We start from the raw sequence: 18683 nt of genomic DNA on the forward strand, positions 1-18683 counted from the left end.
GGTGGAAGAAACTCATGACAGGAGTTTCATTGTCTGACCCCCCGGAGTTTCCCCCTATGATGCAGTTTCATGTGTCAGAATATTTTCAATGCAGTCTGTGAATAGAGACGGGAAAAAATAAAGCCCAGACAACAAAACATCAGGATCTTCTATTTATTTTCAATACAGTATATAAATTATTACATTAAATCTTCATCATCTTTGGGAACTGTATTTAAAATGTGTAAACAGTAAGGCTTTTCTGCGTTTGCACAATCTATTCCACACACACACAGACACAACATTCTGCTCTGTCTCACCAAACCAGTATTAGTACTATTGAACAGTACCGTAGAACTTAGAGGAGAATGAGAATGAGAAAACCTATATCATAATAATATAACATGATTTTTATGAATATATAAGCATAACTAGAAGGTCAATGAAGGCACCATTGTGCTCTAAGGTATCATACAAGACAGGAATGTGTCTGAACACAAACAGTACACACTAAAGGACACACATCACTGCCCCACTAACATTTGCTTTTGGGACAAAAACACTTTCCCCCCCACATAGTGGTTTCATTAGTGAGTTACTGATTGGTTACTGTGTTCCTTTCCATAAAATGGAATGTCTGGAAAGGCACTTGAGAAATGCTTAAATGTTCAGGCACTTTGGCACCAAGACAACAGAAAGCCACAGACACATCCGTACCCTGCAAGAACTGGCCCTTCTCCTCACGACCAGGGTACTAAACTTCAAAACTGGAAACAAAAGGCAGGCACCCCGTCATAGCCACAGCACTGCGGAGTAAAATACTGAGGAAGCTAATAATTAATTTATGTGTGCAATTAATTAAGTTTTGAGAAGTACCTACAGTTTCTCCAGTACTCGTGGATCAGGGATGTCCAGCCCCCGGTTTACAAGGTGCAAAGAACGGGCTTCAGAACCAGAAAGCACACCGCCTAGTCTCTTCAGCCTTAAACATGAAACTGCTTTTCTTTTTGTAAGCCTCAGCCACATGCCAGCAAATAAATTATGGGGGAAAAAAATGGAAAAACCTCGACCCGCACAAGTTCATGAATGTAAACAGGAGACAGTGACAGCTGGCCTCTCTCACTCACAGCAGTGACACTGGTGCTGAAGACACAGAAGTGTGCTCAGATACTGAGGGCGGAGTGTGCTGGAACATGGAAGGTCAGTGTGTGGCTGCGTGCTGTGGCTGCACGAGGCCTTTGAATCCTACCAGAACAGACAGCTGGAAAAAATGGAGAAGAACGGCATCCTATGTAGTACCCTTCCCTGTGCCCTCCAACGGGCTGTGTTCCTGCACACAGCCAAAGCACAGGAAGGCTGCGTACTTCTCCCCACCAGCTCATATACTCGCTCACCTAGGCACTAATCGCCTCCACCTGGGTCTGCACAGACACATCTGTGACATCATCAGGCTGCGCTGGCACAGAGTTGGCTGTGATCTCATTTATCTGTGGAGGAGCGGAATGAGCTGTGACGTCATCAGTCTGCGCCGGTGCTGACTGTGCTGTGATCTCATCCACCTGCGCCTGTTCCGGCGCTGAGGCGACTGTGACCTCACCCACCTCCGTCAGCACCGACTGAGCGGTGACCTCATCAGTCTGCGCGGGAGGTGACTGGGCTGTGATCTCATCCACCTGCGCCTGCACGGACTGCACCCACTGCTGCAGCTGCTCCTGCAGGGCCTGCACCCCCAGGGTCACCTTCTCCTGCCGACTCCCCAGCTCCACCAGCTTCTCCCGCGTCTCCCTGGCCCTCCGCTGGCCCTCGCTGCCCCGGGGGGCCACCCGTCGCCCCTGCATGTAGGCCTCAAACTCCTCCGGGCTCAGATTCAGGGCTGGTCCATCCAGCTTCTCAATGAAGGCCACAGCGCAGGACTGAGGAGAGAGGAAGCAGGCCTTCAACTTCGATCTGACTCAGTCATAACCGCACTCTCATTTACATCCCAAATGTTACTCATATGCTAGTGATACTCATATGCTAATAATACTAGTGTGCTAATGGTACTTGGATCGTCAGCGTGTAATGAAGTTTTCTTTCCGTGACGCACCAGGTTGGTGAAGTAGTAGCCGCTCTCCCCGGCCATCAGGCTGTGGGGCAGGCCGAAGCGGATGATGTACTGCATGTTGGAGTGCAGCCGCGGCGGGTTGGCCTTCAGCACCACGTAGATCAGCGCCGACAGGAAGTCATCGGCGTTGGCCGGCTCGCTGCTGGAGGACGCCAGCACCTCGAACACCTTCTGGCTGCACCGGGACACGCAGGTGAGCTTGTCCTGGGGGGCTCGCTTCGCGTCCATCTCGATGATCGCTGGACAGGGGAAAGGTGGGGGGGGAGAAAACGGTATTACAGAGGCAAGATATTCAAACCTGCAGTATACCTGAGAGGAAAACACATTACTGAATGTCACCCTAATCGGGTCATTCACAGCCCCTCCCTCCCTGTTTACCTGTGATGGCGGGCAGGAACGGGTCGCTGGCCTCTGACCTCTCGTCAGCGAAGGGCACGCTCAGCATCTGCGGGGTGACCCAGTTCAACGACCTGCAAGGGTCAAAGGTCATCAGGTCACATTGCTTTTTGCCGAGGCTTCACCTACCGCCAGCTACAGCAGGTGGCGGGTGTGGTTGGCAAGGTCGGACAGTGTGGATCTGGGACAGAGAGGGTCGGGACAGCAGAGGGGCTGGACAGGGCAGGGTTCGGGGACAGTGCAGAGGGGGTGGGACAGGAGGGGGTCGGGGACAGGGGCAGAGGGGCGGCAGGGGCAGAGGGCACGGCAGGGGTCGGGACAGGGGCAGAGGGGGTCGGGACAGGCAGAGGGGGGACGGGCAGATCGGGGGGACAGGCAGGGGGTGGACAGGGGCAGAGGGGCGGGCAGGGCAGAGGGGGCGGGACAGGGCAGAGGGGGGGCGGGGACAGGGGCAGAGGGGTTCGGGGACAGGGGGCAAGAGGGGTTCGGGGACAGGGCAGGGGCGGACAGGGGCAGAGGGGGGGCGGGGACAGGGGCAGAGGGGGGGCGGGGCAGGGCAGGGGGCGGGAGGGGGGGGGCGGGACAGGGGCAGAGGGGGGGCGGGGACAGGGGCAGAGGGGGGGCGGGGACAGGGGCAGAGGGGGGGCGGGGACAGGGGCGGACCTGTTCGGGCCGAGCAGCGCTCACCGTATCCTCCGCTGCAGGGCCAGGTCCTTCTGCTCGTCGTCGCTGCTGTCGTGGCAGAACACCCACTTATGCAGCTGCGTCATGATCAGCTTCTCAATGTGCTCCATCGTCTGAGCAGCGTGCTCCTCCGACAAGCCTGTCCACACAGAGAGAGAGAGAGAGAGACAGCGGTCAGTCCAACATTTGATCTTGGGAACCACTGAATATTAGGTTAGTGAATCCCTGGGGAAGATCTTAAAGGGACACAGACGCGAAGGCCTCACAGACACTGAGTGCACTGACCGCTGAAATGGTCCGCGGCGTTCTGGTAGAACTCCTGCACCAGGTCCGACTGCTTCTCCACGGGCAGGTCCTGCAGGGGCAGGAGAGAGGGCTGCAGGTGAGGCTGAGAGGTGAAAGGGGTTTGGGGGGCCGTAGTGTCACACACAGAGGTGGGGCCTGTTACCCCAGCAGCAGCTGTTATGACTGCGAGGGGAAGCCACAACATAAGTGGGAGACACACACAAAGTAGTTGCAATAAAGAATATTTATTAACAAGAGAACCCAAAATATTTACAAAAATACATGAGGTTTGTAGAGTGTGCGGTGCAGGTCAGCAGTGTGGATGATGATGGTTTAGTGTGGAATCAGTAAAGGATGTTGTCTTTAGCAGAAGAAACCATAGTGAGTCGTCTGTGGAAGTGGAAGAAGGAGGACCCAAAGGTCCAGATCCTCTCAGCTTTTAAAGGCAACAGCCTGGGTGTCACCAGTAATTCCTACTACGCCCTCTGCTGCCTAAAGTGGAACGCCACCGCAACTGCAGGAGAAACAGCAAACAGACCAGCGCAGGAGCAGCAGAGGGTGCAGCGCAGGAGCAGCAGAGGGAGCAGCGCAGGAGCAGCAGAGGGTGCAGCGCAGGAGCAGCAGAGGGTGCAGCGCAGGAGCAGCAAGGTGCAGCGCAGGAGTGCAGCGAGAGCAGCAGCGGGTGCAGCGCAGGAGCAGCAGCGGGTGCAGCGCAGGAGCAGCAGCGGCTGCAGCGCAGGAGCAGCAGCGGGTGGCGCGCAGCCCTTACGTGGTAGGCCTCCATGGTGTTGAGGAAGGCGGTGCAGCGGGACTTGAGGCGCTGGGACGAGGGCCGGCGCAGCAGCTTGAGGAAGCTGGTGAAGTCTCCCGGCTCCAGGCTCTGGAAGGCCTTCAGCGCTGCCTCCCGCCCCTCAGACGACTCTCCTGTCGGGGGGAGAGCGGAGAGCTAAGGCCACGCCCCCAACCCCTCCTTTCCTGCTAACGGCACGCCCACAAACCCCGCCTCTGTGTCTAACACCACACCACCCAACCCCCGCCTCTCCTGCTAACACCACACCCCCCAAACCCCGCCTCTCCTGCTAACACCACACCCCCAACCCCTGCCTCTCCTGCTAACACCACACCCCCAAACCCCGCCTCTGTGTCTAACACCACGCCCCCAACCCTCCTCTCCTGCTAACACCACACCCCGAAACCCCCCCGTGTCTAACACCACGCCCCCAAACCCCACCTCTGCTGCTAAGACCACGCCCCCGACCAACCTGGGGGCTTTGCAGGGGAGGGGGCTCCCCAGAGCAGCCGCCTCATGGTGTTGACCCTGCGCCCTTTCTCAATGCTCTTCTTCTCCTCGAACTTGGAGAAGGTGAGGGACGTTCCTCCATTGCTGCTGAAGCCGGAGCTGTTGGGAGTTCAGATCGCATTCTCAACAAAGACGCATACGTACGGTCTATGATACGAGCACATACAGTGAAACTTCTTCAGTTCAGGACAGTCTAAGTCTGACAGAGCCAGCCACCTCTGACACGAGCATGTTGTTCACACGTCAGTGATGGTCAGACTAGCAGCAGTTTGGACAGCTTCTGGAGAACAGGGTATGCATCTGCACCTGTGTGCCAGCCCTACCTTCTGCACCTGTGTGCCAGCCATACCTGCTGCACCTGTGTGCCAGCCCTACCTTCTGCACCTGTGTGCCAGCCATACCTGCTGCACCTGTGTGCCAGCCCTACCTGTGCACCTGTGTGCCAGCCCTACCTGCTGCACCTGTGTGCCAGCCCTACCTGCTGCACCTGTGTGCCAGCCCTACCTGCTGCACCTGTGTGCCAGCCCTACCTGCTCTCCTGTGTGCCAGCCCTACCTGTGCACCTGTGTGCCAGCCCTACCTGCTGCACCTGTGTGCCAGCCCTACCTGTGCACCTGTGTGCCAGCCCTACCTTCTGCACCTGTGTGCCAGCCCTACCTGTGCACCTGTGTGCCAGCCCTACCTGCTGCACCTGTGTGCCAGCCATACCTGCTGCACCTGTGTGCCAGCCATACCTGCGGCACCTGTGTGCCAGCCCTAACTGCTGCACCTGTGTGCCAGCCCTACCTGCTCTCCTGTGTGCCAGCCATACCTGCTCTCCTGTGTGCCAGCCATACCTGCTCTCCTGTCGGTCTCCTTGTGCGCTGCGCCGCGTGTGTTCCCGCCAGCACTTGGAGCAGTAGCCCTGCCAGGCGGGGTTGCCGTAGTAACCGCAGCCATCCTTGCAGAGCAGCTCGGCCTGGCTGACGTGGATGCCCCTCTGCTGCTGAGCCCACATGATCTCACCTGCGGGCAAAGCAGCACCTGTAAGCACATTACCAGTGTGGCCCCGTCGTGCAATCTCAATCTCATCCGTAAAAAGAGCCCGTTGTGGGTCCACATTAACTCATCATGGTCTTCCATCAAGACCTTCAAAAGAAGAATCTAGAACAAAAACCTGCACCCACACCAGCCCTTTTCAGATAAGACTGGACACCCCTTGTCTACAGTGCCCCTAAGGAAAAACAATATTAGTTATAATACCACCCACAATCCAAAACTTGAAATAACAAGCTTCACAAATGCATGATACGGATCAGTGTTTGTCTCCCCCTAGCGACAAGAGGGGGTAAATTCGACCCTCAATAATATACCCCTCGTGATCACTGAATGACCTGTCAACTGACATAGTACTTGTTGCTAACTAGCAGGCTAGGACCTGCGGCTAGATATTTTTCACAGTTGTTCATGGGCTAAATTACCCTGGTGAATAAATCAGCCCGATAATGCCGTATATAGCGAACTGTGCGCTGACTAAATAGCTTTTGGTGTACATTAAACAAGAAATAACACTGGCTTTGTTTGATAACTATATCGACTTGAACTAGCAAGTTATCCGCTAATCGTACACGACATAAAAGCCAGCCACCAAGGTTCTAACGTGTAGCTGGACAGCGTTTGGTAATGTCATTTTATGTTTTTCTGTCAGAATAGACAGAAAAACAGCCAGTTTAGACTAACTTAAGTGACACTATATAGGCTAGCTAGGTAGTAAAGTAGTGTGAGCTTTCAAACCTATCAAGTCTTGAATACCCAAATTAGCTAGATCTAGACTACACCGTTAAAGTAAAATTTCACAAGTTAATTTCGCTAATATCACATAACTAGTTAATTTCCCAATGATTCCAAGTAAGCGAACAGTCGTTTACACAACAGCAAAGCGGTACTGTTAATATTAGACTAGACTACAGTTAGCTGTCGACTTTACGAGCAACACATTAGCCAGCTAACAGTTAACACAACCAAAAAGTAGTATCGGTAGAACATGTGTCTATGGTTTTCTAGTGTATATAGTAGTAGCAAGTCAAGTCGTCTGACCGTCTATCACTAACGTAGTTAGCTACCTAGTTCAGCTGTTTAACCAGCTACAAACAGTGTAGACTAAAGTTAGCAAACTCGATAATTTGCTTACGATATCAACTTGTCACCTGTAAAGAGTTAAACAAAAACGTTAACTAGAAGTAATATGGCAGTCTGTATGAAACGTAAGTTGGTAAATAAGAATAAAATAGTTAGTCTAGTAGTACATAAAATAAAATCACCAACCTGTAGCCAGCTCTTTAACTGCGTGAAGTCACCCGCTTCGCAGAAACGAACGTCAGTGTGTAACCCGGAAATGCTTTAATGGATAACGTCCAGTTGGCCCAGTTAGTTGGCATTCCAAATGTATTTATTTACTTACTAATCATCTTTGCCGGCTGTCGCAGTTTATAGCAGTTTGTTTTTTGTTTTTTTTTGCAAGCACATTTATTATGCATTCTTCAAACATTTACAACGACTGTCATACACTACAGATAGGTAGATTTCACCAGTAATTACACCAAGAGTTCTGATCTTTTTATTATATGCATTTGAACTTTATTAATGATACACAAATGTAATTACAAAACACAGACTGGTTTAAAAAAGTATATCAAAATAGTTAACGCTATAGCTTTAGATGGCATATTTCATGTAAAAATACACTGTAGATATTCAAAATAAATTAATAGCAGATTTTCTTGTACACTGGATGACACAATTCCATCAGATAACACGTCTTCCATTTATTCAGAGATCTGGCACATTTAAGAATATTCAATGGTAGAATTGTAAAAAAGAAACCAAAACCTCTGTAAGAACATAATTACAAATGCCGTTTTTACATTGTTATTTGCATTTGACGTTGAAATTTGAAATGCCTTCGTTATGTTGATGGTTTCAGTTTCTTCTTTTTTGACTTCAGCATCTGAGGCAATGGCAGTTTGAAGGCAGTTCTACAAAATAAATAAATCAATGGAGTGTGAGCAAAATGCATTCAAGGGCGTCAGATCGTGAAATACAAACAACTTTTAAATCAGCAACACATTTTCTTACAAAGCTTCAATGTCAAAATGATACTCACTCGCATGTTGTGCAGATAGGGCTGAAGTTACAGAATACTTCATGTAAGAAACAAAAAGAAGAGGCACATTTAAGCAGAAAACCAGAGCTTAATTCATTAACAGCCATGTCAACCTCTTGGAGTCACCAAAATTTGGAAGCTTCTTAAAATATATAACTACGTATATCCAGAACGGTCTTAGTCATAATACACAATTAAATATATTCTCTTTGTATAAATGGTCTCGACAGACTATACCTGCACATTATACCCTTCAAAAGGACTTCATTCTGGTAAACAGACAGCTGAATAGATATGCCTTTACTTTATTTTTTACTTTGTCCAGTACTACTGCAGATACCTCAAAACAAAAGCAAAGCAAAAAAATTAGCCACAAAGCCAAGGAAGACGAAATGGCCGAGCAAGACAATAAGGAAGAGGAAGATGATGATTGTGACGCACTGGACAGGCACACTGAGCAGACGTAGCCGATCTCGATGAGATTCCGGTGGCAGAAACAAGCTGCTCGGTAGTCCACGTGAACTGGAGGAGGAAGGACCAGCTTGGAGCGCTGGTCGGAATCTGGCAGGAACACCCACTGCCAGAAACACACGCACGCACACACACGCGCACACACACACACACAGAAATTTAACACTAGCAAAGGAAATAAAGGACCAAAAGGGATTATACATTTTCAGGATGGCCTTTAGATAATTTACAAACTTTATCTTCAGTTTAATTATAATATCATTCATACTGATTGTGTAATTGATGTACTTACTAGCAAGTACTGTGCCAGAGCAAGCTTCTGTGGTATCCTCAGGTACAACCCCCCTGTGATGTCACAGGCCTGGTAATACAGTGCAATAATGCAACGTCACTTCCTGAGGTTTACAGGACATGATCCTACACGGGGACATCACCAGTCATTTTGATATAGACCGTGCGGAGAGGATAAAACACCTGAGCTAACTGAGCCTCACCTGCTGGAGAAGACCAGAGTCAACATCCAACACACACGCGTCGATCAGGATATTCTGAAAGAAACAAAAAACAACAGTCACTTCCACTCTCATGAAAAAATGGAAATAAATGAACAGGCCAGTATGAGTTAATGGTGGTGCAGGCTATCTTACCTGCTTTTGAGCCGCAAAGATCACGTTCATGAAGTTCATGTACTGTAGAGCACAGTCCTCTGCAGCCTTAATGACCTGTTATTAAGAGCAGAAAACAAAACGCTGTTATTCACAACACATACAGAACACATGAGACTTGTGTGACGGGTTCATAAGATAACGTACCAAAATCCTTGATTTTATTTCTTGTCCAGCTGGATAAGACAGAAGGTGAAAGGCAAAGTAAGCACAATCAAGTTTTAAAAGCGCCAAGTTCCTGAAAAGCACATATTTACCATATTGGGATTCTCTTTCACCGTAATTATAATTAGAATATTTTTTTAAATGGACCAACTACCTTCCAGCTCCTTTGTGACTCTGTGAATATCTGAGCATGAAATGTTGAGAGCAAATACCTGCACATATGCACATATACACACAGTTGTGTGCACTTTAATAATAACCATAAACACAAATAAACATTATATAGCACCTTTCATCCAGTACAGTATCACAAAGTGCTTTATAGAAATTATAAAAATAAAGATAAATATTCAATAAACTTTAATATTCAATATTACAATAAAATGAAGTAATTCATTGATAAACACAAAAACAGAGTATGTAGTCAGTCCCAAGAGTGAATGCTTTTGTTATAGACTAGCACTGGTAGGTCATATGAGATGAACTGGTAGTTAATGATTTTGTTTAAATGTGTAGCAGCCGTGAGCGAATGGGGAGTGATGTTGTTTCAATGTGTAGCGCCTGTGAGCGAATGGGGAGTGGTGTTGTTTCAATGTGTAGCGCCTGTGAGCGAATGGGGAGTGGTGTTGTTTCAATGTGTAGCAGCTGTGAGGAAGGATACAGCAGAGCGCCTTGGCCAGAGTTCCCGCCAGCAGGGTGTCCGTCTGGAGGCCCCTCACATCGGCTGTAAAATCAACAGACCTCACTTTACTAGGAGGAAACAGAGAGAAGCTCCACCAATCACAAGGTATGTTGGTAACGATCCCAAAGGTGATTGGTCATACCACTTCCTGGATACAGGGCACCGTGAAATATACCCACATATCACTGACGATGTTGTTCTACTAATTATTCACAAACTTTGAGCCAGGTGGACGTCCTCTGTTTTCTGTGCGTAAGGTGCCGTCACAACCGTCATTCGTATTTTGCGATCACAGGAACACAAGGTGCTTTTAAAAGGTGGACTCACTTCTTGCCATGAGGCTCTTGATTTCCTCGGCGATCAGGTCATTGGCCACTGACAGGAGCTCGTATTTGCCGTCCCCGCTGGCTGGTGCCGAGTCGTCTCCAGTGGCGTCCCCAGACTTCCAATGTTTACTGGGGTACAGGAAGTGACTGCATGCCAGCAGAATGGGGGGAAGAGGAGATAAAAAGTAGAGAGGGGGGGGGAGAATGGAAATGAAAAGTAGAATTCAGGAAAGCTAAACTGAAAGGAAAAAGAATGACACATCTGAACATCTCAAGCCCCTTTTTCCATTGACTGTTGTGCTTAAGTGATGCTTACCTCTCCTGGCAGTGGCTGGCGATAATGGCTAACTTGTTGGCCCTGTTAATGACCAAATGTGAATTCCCCATCACCATGACTGCGTCCACACACTTGGACAAGGTGAACTGGGGAGTTGGAAGAGAATAAGAAACAGACAGTTGACAAGCAATCACGCTGGCTTTGATACCACTTCTACCACTTATCCAAACTAACAAGGAAATATTGCGGAACGGACAAAAGGAGAGTAATGTAAAACGATAAACCAAGTGTTCCACAAGACGATAATTCCATTAATATAAATAAAACCTAAATGTTGCGATTCAACACTTTATAGCTACCTAGCTGGGTGCGAGGTCACCTTACCTCGGGTTCCCGTTGTGCTTGCTGACCCCACCATATGGGGTTAACGTCCACCACAATAACCAGAAAACTTATTTCATCATCTGCAAACAAAACAATATTTATCTGCGTGCAATTTTACAGTAATGTCCTGTAGCTACTAACTAGCAGACTAAAAGGGAATATGTAAGCTACGCATTAACCGGTTTCAATATAGGAACACAAACAAATGCAAATTAGACCAATTCAAGTTTGCGATTTCACATGTGCATGACGTTAAATTGATTATCGTTTCAGTTATAACAAATATAAAAGTGAAGACGGTTCTTTGAGCTAACCTGATGCCATCTCAGCTCGTCACTGCTTTCCCATCTGACAATGGAGTCGCGAAATGATTACGTCAGTATCTCGCGACTGGATTGCGAAATCAATCTGGGAAGACCAAAGGTACATTATGTGGAAGTTGTTAAAATTGATTGATTTTATGTGGTAAACTAGTGCATTCGGAAAGCGAAACAGTTGGGTAAAAGACTTAAGGTAGCTAGCAAATGTTAGAGTAATCGTTAGCTATATTTTCGACACTGTTATCCTGCATGTCAGCTGTGACGCTGAGAGTAGAAGTGACTTGAGAAAAATGCTAGAAATTGGATTCAGCGCGACACGTCCATAAATAGCTACTCATAACACCACTGAAATCACTGATCATACAAGAGTGGCACATTCTGTACACATCACCCTACAGGTTGGGACGGAACTCATTTAACATTTTTACCCAGAAATCATTCCAGTCATTGCTGCCAACAACAAGGGCAACAAAAAAAGAACAAAAATGGTAGCGAAATTGCTACTCATGTTTTCTCTCAACATATAAAAAAGAAAATCATGGCACACAAATTGCATTCCATCAGCCACATAAATTACAGTCTCCTAAAACAGGAGAATTAATTTTTATTGACCTGTACGACATTAAACCTATCATGAGCAAAGGAGGTAGGTGTAGGTTACCAATTGATGTGCGTATAACATAGAAACAGAATTATGGGATTTAGACAGACTTATAACCGTATTAAAATGTTGAATTCTATCAGTTTAAAAGCCACAATCTAAAATATTAATATCTTTGATATCCCATATTATCATCCGGTCAAAACACCACTGAAAAATTCTAACTGGTTTCCCCATGCTAGATGAGGCGGCCAGTCCCATCTATAGGAAATCAGACGATCGATACAAATGTCAAAATTTGAGGGAAATATACGTTCCATATTCAGTATTGTTAATGTATATTCTGATCAGTGAAATTTGAGTTGCCTGACTACAGGGGGTGGCTGTAAATTTTCGCGGGGAGTTAATCAGCTGTTTTGGTACGATTCCTTCATCTCACGTGATAAATTTTCAAACAACCGTCAGAGTGGTCAGCGCTGGCGAAACCATAGGGCGAAACCCGGGTAAATTAACCAAACCGCTGAAAAAACAAAAGATGGCGTCTCGGAAACAGAGGCGTGGTAGTACACGCGAAGATACCGTCTTTATTTGGCTTTAATGCACCAGCAGTTGCAAGAATGTGACAGTCCCAGTGCTGACAAGTAAGCGAAACAAGGCAGGTTTCCCTGGAATCTGCTTAGACTGGCTGCTTTGTATAAACCAGCAAGGTAAGCAGGCCTACGTCTGGCCTACTGTTGTAGTTGATCAACACAGACGCAGGGATTTAAAATGTAACAACGTTAAGTGGTCGAAAAGTGATATGTGATATTAGCCCTGTGCGAATAACATACAAGCTACTTGAATATAGGAGTCGTATGTCCAATTAGCTTTACATTTCCCCGGATCTGATTTGCATTGTTACTTTAGGGTTGTTAGGCCGCGCGGTATGGCAGCCTGTTTAGAGAGGTACGGCGGACAGGAGTTGTATTGAGCCGGGTCCCTATCCACCCATCCTGAAAAGACAAGTTACAGCTCCGTGTGGCAGCAATGTCCTCTTCAAATCTTATACTCTTGTTTTTGTAATTCAATTTTGTATCAGTCAGCAAATCTCAGTGATTCCAGAGACCTGATTAAAATGTTAAAACTTTTAATACCATTTGATTTCAGAGGATTTATACAGATGTAGACAAAGAGAAAAGTTTTAAACAGTGTTATTTATTTTTTTAACCAAATCTGGTTCATATGTTACATACAGCATTTACCTTTAAACCTTTACAGATTTGATTGAGTTGTCCTCCGTTGCACAAAATCTTTGTTGTCATGACTTTCCTTTACTGACCAGACACCCATTTCCCCAAGTAACAAAAAAGTTCCCTAACCAAGCACATACCTGCCCAAACCAAAAAATGAATTATACAAAATTACATAACCATTTTTTCTTATTAGAGTAAAAGCTAATTTTTAAATGCCACTCACAAAATGGTCAGTCTGCACACACAAATACGCACGCACACGCACGCACACAAACACCCACGCACGCACGCACGCACAAACATGCAAACACACGCACCCACACAGATGCACACAATTAAGCTCCCATGCTCCCCTATATAGAAACATTCCCAAATGCATACAGTATGTGCCTTGAATGATAAAACATATTTCCTTGGACTTGCATAAGAATCGAGAGTCTGAACAGCTCAGCATTATTTTTAAAAAAGTGGCCACTTGATGCAAGTGTGGCCAATCAAAATATTGGACTGCGTCCAATCACTGCCTGGGTTGTTCTGCAGACTTTCCCCAATGTTCAAGTCGGTTTTATTCAGAAAATAATAGGCAAAAAAAATCAAGCACGGTGACAAGCTGCAATTTCAATGAAAGCCCACTTTGCCCCAAAAGCCAAAGGATTGAAGACTCCTGGGATAGCTGACATCAGTTCAGACGACCTGGTGCACGCAATCCCAAAACCACGTCTCTTCGACGATACTGCAGCTTTAATTCGCGATCAGTGCAGGAAGAAAGGCCATGTTGTCACTGCTAGTTTGCTGTCCTCGTTTCTTCACATGAAGTCAAAAGCTTTTGCAAATAAACCAGAACAAACAGATGGCCTCTGTGCTAGCAACAGTCGAAACTTAAAAAGTGTACAATAACATTTTTTAACCTCAACTTCTAAAAAGGCCAGGAGTTCAAAACAATACAATTATAACATCAAGAAGAAGGTACAAATACAATCGGAAAACAAAGAAAAACCCAGAAACAGAAATAGGAACCAGAACCTGTATTGAAAGGCTTCACAGACACAAAGCATGACTAAAAGGCATCGCAGACAAATCAAATAGTTTCCCCATCTTGAACTGTGGAGGTGATGTTTCTGGTACATGGTGAAATAATTAAAAAACAAAAACCAAAAAAAAGCCATTTTAAACGACTCTCCGTACTTCAAAAAATCTCTTCAGGTAGTAAATCTGTCCCAGGGTCATAGCCACCAGCACCAGCGCCTCAAAGAAAGACCAGAGCACAACTCTACTGTTCGTGTTGTCGTTGACTGAAGAAGGAAGGGATGAAAAAAAAGGGGGAAAAAGATGGTTTCCAGATTAGATGCCTGGCAAATAGTTTGTCCTTTCATAAGGCTCACTGCCTCTCCAGCACAACAATAATCTGACATAACTGAATAGTATGGTGTTTTTATTTCTGAGAAAATGCGGGGGGGGGGGGCTTACTTGCTCTGTGTATCCTCTCCCGGACCTCCATGTACTCCTGCTCGTGCTTGACTGCTGTCATGGCAATAGCCAGCTCGTTGATCATCTCCTCCAGCTTGTTCTGATGAGCTGAGATAGACGACAGGGCGGGAACGTCGCCGGTTACGTTCAGACAGGGCCAACTATCCCCCTCCACCCTCCACCACCCCCCAAACTGCAGGATATTCAGTAAAATGTAGTCAAGCAGGGTCCTGTAACTCAAACATCTGCCCAACTCGAAAAACAGGGTCTTTCCCCCCCTTCTCCCCACTGGTGTAGCTATGAAGACAAATATTTGAGTCCAGACCATAACACATGCTAAAATACTTCTCATGTTACGAAGCTAGGAGTTTACTGGTCTACATCACTGAAAAGGCTGAAGAGTATCTTGCTAGCAGGGGTGTAACGGCACACGCACTTTGCTTAGGGGTGTACCTCGATTTTGACTTCACGGTTCGGGACATTTGTATATTGCCCAGATGAAGGTGGACAAAAAAAGTTTTGCACGTGTGTTAAAGCAAGACTGTAACTGTGGTTTGCAGCGTGTACCAAACGGATTGCTACGAATGCTACACCGTTACCCTCCTACTCGCCAGTACTCAAAAATGATGACCAAGATTAACATTTATGGGACAGATCACCAACTGAATAAATAAACCTTCACTGTAATAATGCCGCATGCACACTCCTCCATCAAAAAAAATGTTCAGTACATCTTTTTTTTAGTGCCAGACCCACAAGCGGTATTTCACTAACGTATGGCAAAAGCACTTCCACCACTAACAAGGCAATTAAATCAAAAATTAAACTCCAGCGAAACACGATGCTTTCAGGATGCCATCTCCATTAGTTCCACACGGTAATCGGGGAACACCGTTTTAACTTTATAAACAGGGGTAAGTGTCTAGGAAACGTCAACCAAGCACACAGTCAGAGAGTGTTATGGCATTTCTGCTGACAAAACCATAGTGATTTCACTGGAACAGCGGTCAGGGCTGAATGCTGCACAAGGCTGAGGAGTGAAAGAATAAGCGACACGAAAGCTTTTTATCCTCATGCAGCATCCAACCTACCGTCCCAGGAGTCACCGTCACCTGGAGGAGAGAGTCAGGACACACAGTCAAGAGAGGTCAAACTCCAGATCACCGGGGGTGGGGTGGGGGCTCGAGAGTTAGTTACAGGTGAAAGGAGAAAATCTTACAGTATTTAATCATCTCTAAGTCAGTGTTTTTCCTGATGGTAAAGACAGAGACACGCGGCTGATTTCACTGTGACTTATTCCCCTTCCTTTAATCATGGAGGAGGCACACAGGTGCAAGAATAAGAGCTGAGTTTGGAATGTCGCTCAGAGCCAGTTTAACTTAAATCAGGGGTGCCGATCTGCATGCTGGTTTTTGTTCCGACCAATTACCATAGATATAGAATATCTATATATTACCATAGATATAGACACCGCTTCTTTCCTGTACTTGAACACAGTGAAATCTCCTGGATACACTTGCAGTCTGGGGCTGTAGCTGGTGCTTATACGCATGCCAAGATATGATTGGGCTAACTGAATAAATGTTGGCACAAAATCCTGAAATTAATTGGCCCTTGTTGTGCATCCCTGCCTTAAATACAACTGCAGGCCTCAGCTGGGGCTTTAATTGTAAAGAATAATTGCAGGTCTGATGGAATGAGAAATCTGACAAAGTATTTGTTATTGCTGTAAATCACCCTGTCATCATTTGGCTCCAGCGACCCTCTGCCTAACAATAGTCTGGACGAGACTGACTGATCCGTTGTCAGTCTTCCTTCGCTTTTCCATTTGTTGCCTGAGAGTAAATAATGGGCTGCGTTTAGATGGGTGCACTGAAGGCTTGCGGTACCGAATCCTGACCGTGCCAGAGCAGCCCTGGACCTTCAGCACTGATGGGCAGTGCACAGTCTGCTGCGGTGTGCCACTTAGCTGAACGAGTGAGCGCAGGGCAGCACGGGGACGGGCAAGTTACGCTTATCGCACGTTCAGTGTTTACACTCAGGATTAGCCGTTCCAGATTTCCATCTGCTGGCTGACCGTGACTGATGTGACACGTCTTCCAAATTAAGGACTAAAGAGAAAGTGGGGGGATGTACAGTAATCAAACGAAACAAAAAAAAAAAAGTGTCAATCATATGTCCCCCGCCCTTTCAGCCCCGCCCACCTTCCGTCTCCATGCCGTCCCCCTTGGGGGCCTCTCCAATGTCGATGGTGAACATGACGATCTTGGGGGTCATGGTGGACATCTTGTTGCTGAAGCAGAACTTGTAGGTTCCGTCCATGTGAGCGGCCACAGAGTACTTTCCACTGGACTCCCTGTCGCCTTTGTAAATCTGCGTGCCGTCTGGCCCGGTTATCTGCAACGAGAGGGACGGGCGTAGTCTGAGATTAGTCTAAAATGAGTCCGTCTGCTGCAGCCAAATGGTGGGGGACATCCGTTCCCATGTCCCAATGCTCTAGTCTTTTCAGACTGGCTGATGCATACTGCTGAGGCCATTTTAAAGCCTCTGTTCAAGGTTTTTAAAAAAAATCTATGTAGCCTGTCCTGACTGAATTAAGAATTAAAAAAACTAAATTAGGCAGGCTCAGTGCATGAATATATTACAGAAACACTCATCAATCTACTGTTCGTGAACAATTTACAGTTGCACTAGTACTGGTTCTACATTACATTACAGACATTTGGCAGACGCTCTTATCCAGAGCGACGTACAACAAAGTGTATAACCATAACCAGGAACAAGTATGACGAAACCCCTAGAGAGATGATTCTAATATTGTTTTCTAAAGACTTTTCTGTAAAAAAAAAAAAAAATCTGCAGAGATTTGGCATTCTCATTACACACGATTAGTCATGCCTAACTTAAAACTTGCGTAGCTAATGAATTACAGAGAACCAAGGCACGTTAACTGTTGGCCTGACAAGGTGACAAGCTAGTGACTGCGAGAGACGGGTTACACTAGTTATCAGCTACTGCAAACAATTATGTCAAGGCAGCTAATTAGATACAGAAAGCAGATGGCTAAAGTTAGCCAGTACATACTTACCTATTTTTTTCACGTGCGAGCTAAGTGACCTGGCTCCACTTAGCAATCAAGTAGTAGTGCTTGCCCGTTGCCTAGCGAATCCGCATAGTTTAACCTGCTAGCATAACTTCGTTAAGTTGGTTGCTATCTAATGGACACTGGCTAGTTAGCCAAATCCACTCCTCCAAATTAGCTAGTGCTAGTTAGCTTTGACTATATTGCGTGATGTTCCTTCATTAACTTGCCATATTAGCCAGCTATCCTGATTAGCCAAATCAGACTGCTGGGTGATGTTACCGGTCAGCTTTCTCACATTTGAAAATAGCTTCCTTGTTGCTAGCTAACAGCGTACTCCAGCTAACAGTTCACAGTTACACTGACTAGACAGACTTTCCGTGGTAAATGTCAATCATCCTAACGTGGTTGTGTTGGCAGGTTCAGTTCTATCACGTTAGCTAGCACGCAGAACGTATGCCACCCTAGGCAGCTATCTCGGTGACTGGCTAACACTTCTGCTATGCTGATCTGTCACAACACCACGGCCTTACCTCCACATCGATGTCCAGGAAGCCTCCTTCGGCAACCTCAAACATGAGGCCCATTTTGGTCCCCGAGTTGACCCGTTCAAAGAAGCACTCCTCGGCATGAGCGTCTATGCTAACGAAGTATCCCGAAGCTGTGGCCGAACACACTGCTAAAATAACCATTAATTCTGAAAGGGTAAACATTATTACTTTATTTTTCGTCCAATTACTACAGAAAATACCAGGAGTGCTAAAACACTCAGCTCCCGTGAGTGTGAGCGCCGACTTGCGGAGCTTCGGAGGTGGAGTTTATGGTACACGGTCTGGCAGCGACTGGCTTGTCTGAAGCTGCCACGTAAAGTATGCAACGACGTGCGAGAAGGGACAAACTACTGTTGCATTTGTTTTCTCGAATTGCGCGTTTCAATTGAATATCATCGGGAGTGTTTTTCATGATACATTTCACTTGCGGTCATAATATATTCAAATTATTAATATGCATGAAATAAATGCACATACAATATGTTGTACTTCCTTATAGTCCAATTGAAGTATTTTGTTTTTGATGAGCGTGAATTACAGAATGGATAATCTTGTGCTACAATATCTAGG

The 18683-nt window shown here is 46.5% G+C and overlaps 4 protein-coding genes across 7 annotated transcripts in view; 1 reads left to right on the plus strand and 3 right to left on the minus strand.

Moving 5' to 3' along the window:
* Positions 1 to 139: 139 nt before the first annotated feature.
* On the minus strand, positions 140 to 7187 carry LOC135264602 (rab5 GDP/GTP exchange factor-like). Of its 3 annotated transcripts, none has more exons than XM_064353332.1 (9): positions 7053 to 7187; positions 5585 to 5753; positions 4711 to 4847; positions 4218 to 4372; positions 3449 to 3518; positions 3167 to 3302; positions 2462 to 2553; positions 2066 to 2322; positions 140 to 1892 (listed from the first exon to the last, which is right to left on the minus strand). In XM_064353332.1, the coding sequence occupies exons 2-9, from the start codon at positions 5743 to 5745 to the stop codon at positions 1374 to 1376; spliced, it is 1527 nt and encodes a 508-aa protein (XP_064209402.1). In that variant the 5' UTR covers positions 5746 to 5753; positions 7053 to 7187; the 3' UTR covers positions 140 to 1373. The 3 variants fall into 3 exon arrangements, with proteins under 3 accessions (XP_064209402.1, XP_064209404.1, XP_064209405.1); XM_064353334.1 differs by having other exon boundaries at positions 5585 to 5771; positions 7053 to 7128; XM_064353335.1 differs by lacking the exon at positions 7053 to 7187 and adding an exon at positions 6919 to 7033.
* A 154-nt stretch (positions 7188 to 7341) lies between these two features.
* gtf2h3 (general transcription factor IIH, polypeptide 3) lies at positions 7342 to 11433 on the minus strand. The gene is made up of 13 exons (XM_064353336.1): positions 11175 to 11433; positions 10861 to 10940; positions 10516 to 10622; positions 10201 to 10346; positions 9853 to 9915; positions 9346 to 9375; positions 9174 to 9202; positions 9009 to 9083; positions 8856 to 8909; positions 8654 to 8722; positions 8332 to 8467; positions 7891 to 7927; positions 7342 to 7762 (listed from the first exon to the last, which is right to left on the minus strand). Exons 1-13 carry the CDS (start codon positions 11182 to 11184, stop codon positions 7693 to 7695), a joined length of 906 nt encoding a protein of 301 aa, XP_064209406.1. The 5' UTR covers positions 11185 to 11433; the 3' UTR covers positions 7342 to 7692.
* An 802-nt stretch (positions 11434 to 12235) lies between these two features.
* Positions 12236 to 18683, plus strand: part of LOC135264601 (rabphilin-3A-like) — a 54927-nt gene continuing 48479 nt past the window's right edge. Inside the window, exon 1 of the mRNA XM_064353327.1 lies at positions 12236 to 12488. The gene's annotated coding sequence lies outside the window, so the exon portion shown is untranslated. The remainder of the gene's footprint in view (positions 12489 to 18683) is intronic.
* Positions 12956 to 18408, minus strand: LOC135264606 (transmembrane emp24 domain-containing protein 2-like). 2 transcript variants are annotated; one of them, XM_064353341.1, is made up of 5 exons: positions 18096 to 18408; positions 16685 to 16877; positions 15572 to 15592; positions 14481 to 14588; positions 12956 to 14305 (listed from the first exon to the last, which is right to left on the minus strand). In XM_064353341.1, the coding sequence occupies exons 1-5, from the start codon at positions 18273 to 18275 to the stop codon at positions 14181 to 14183; spliced, it is 627 nt and encodes a 208-aa protein (XP_064209411.1). In that variant the 5' UTR covers positions 18276 to 18408; the 3' UTR covers positions 12956 to 14180. The 2 variants fall into 2 exon arrangements, with proteins under 2 accessions (XP_064209411.1, XP_064209413.1); XM_064353343.1 differs by lacking the exon at positions 15572 to 15592 and having other exon boundaries at positions 18096 to 18403.

This window comes from Anguilla rostrata, chromosome 10 (assembly GCF_018555375.3).
Source record: "Anguilla rostrata isolate EN2019 chromosome 10, ASM1855537v3, whole genome shotgun sequence".
In the NCBI taxonomy this organism is placed as follows: domain Eukaryota; kingdom Metazoa; phylum Chordata; class Actinopteri; order Anguilliformes; family Anguillidae; genus Anguilla; species Anguilla rostrata.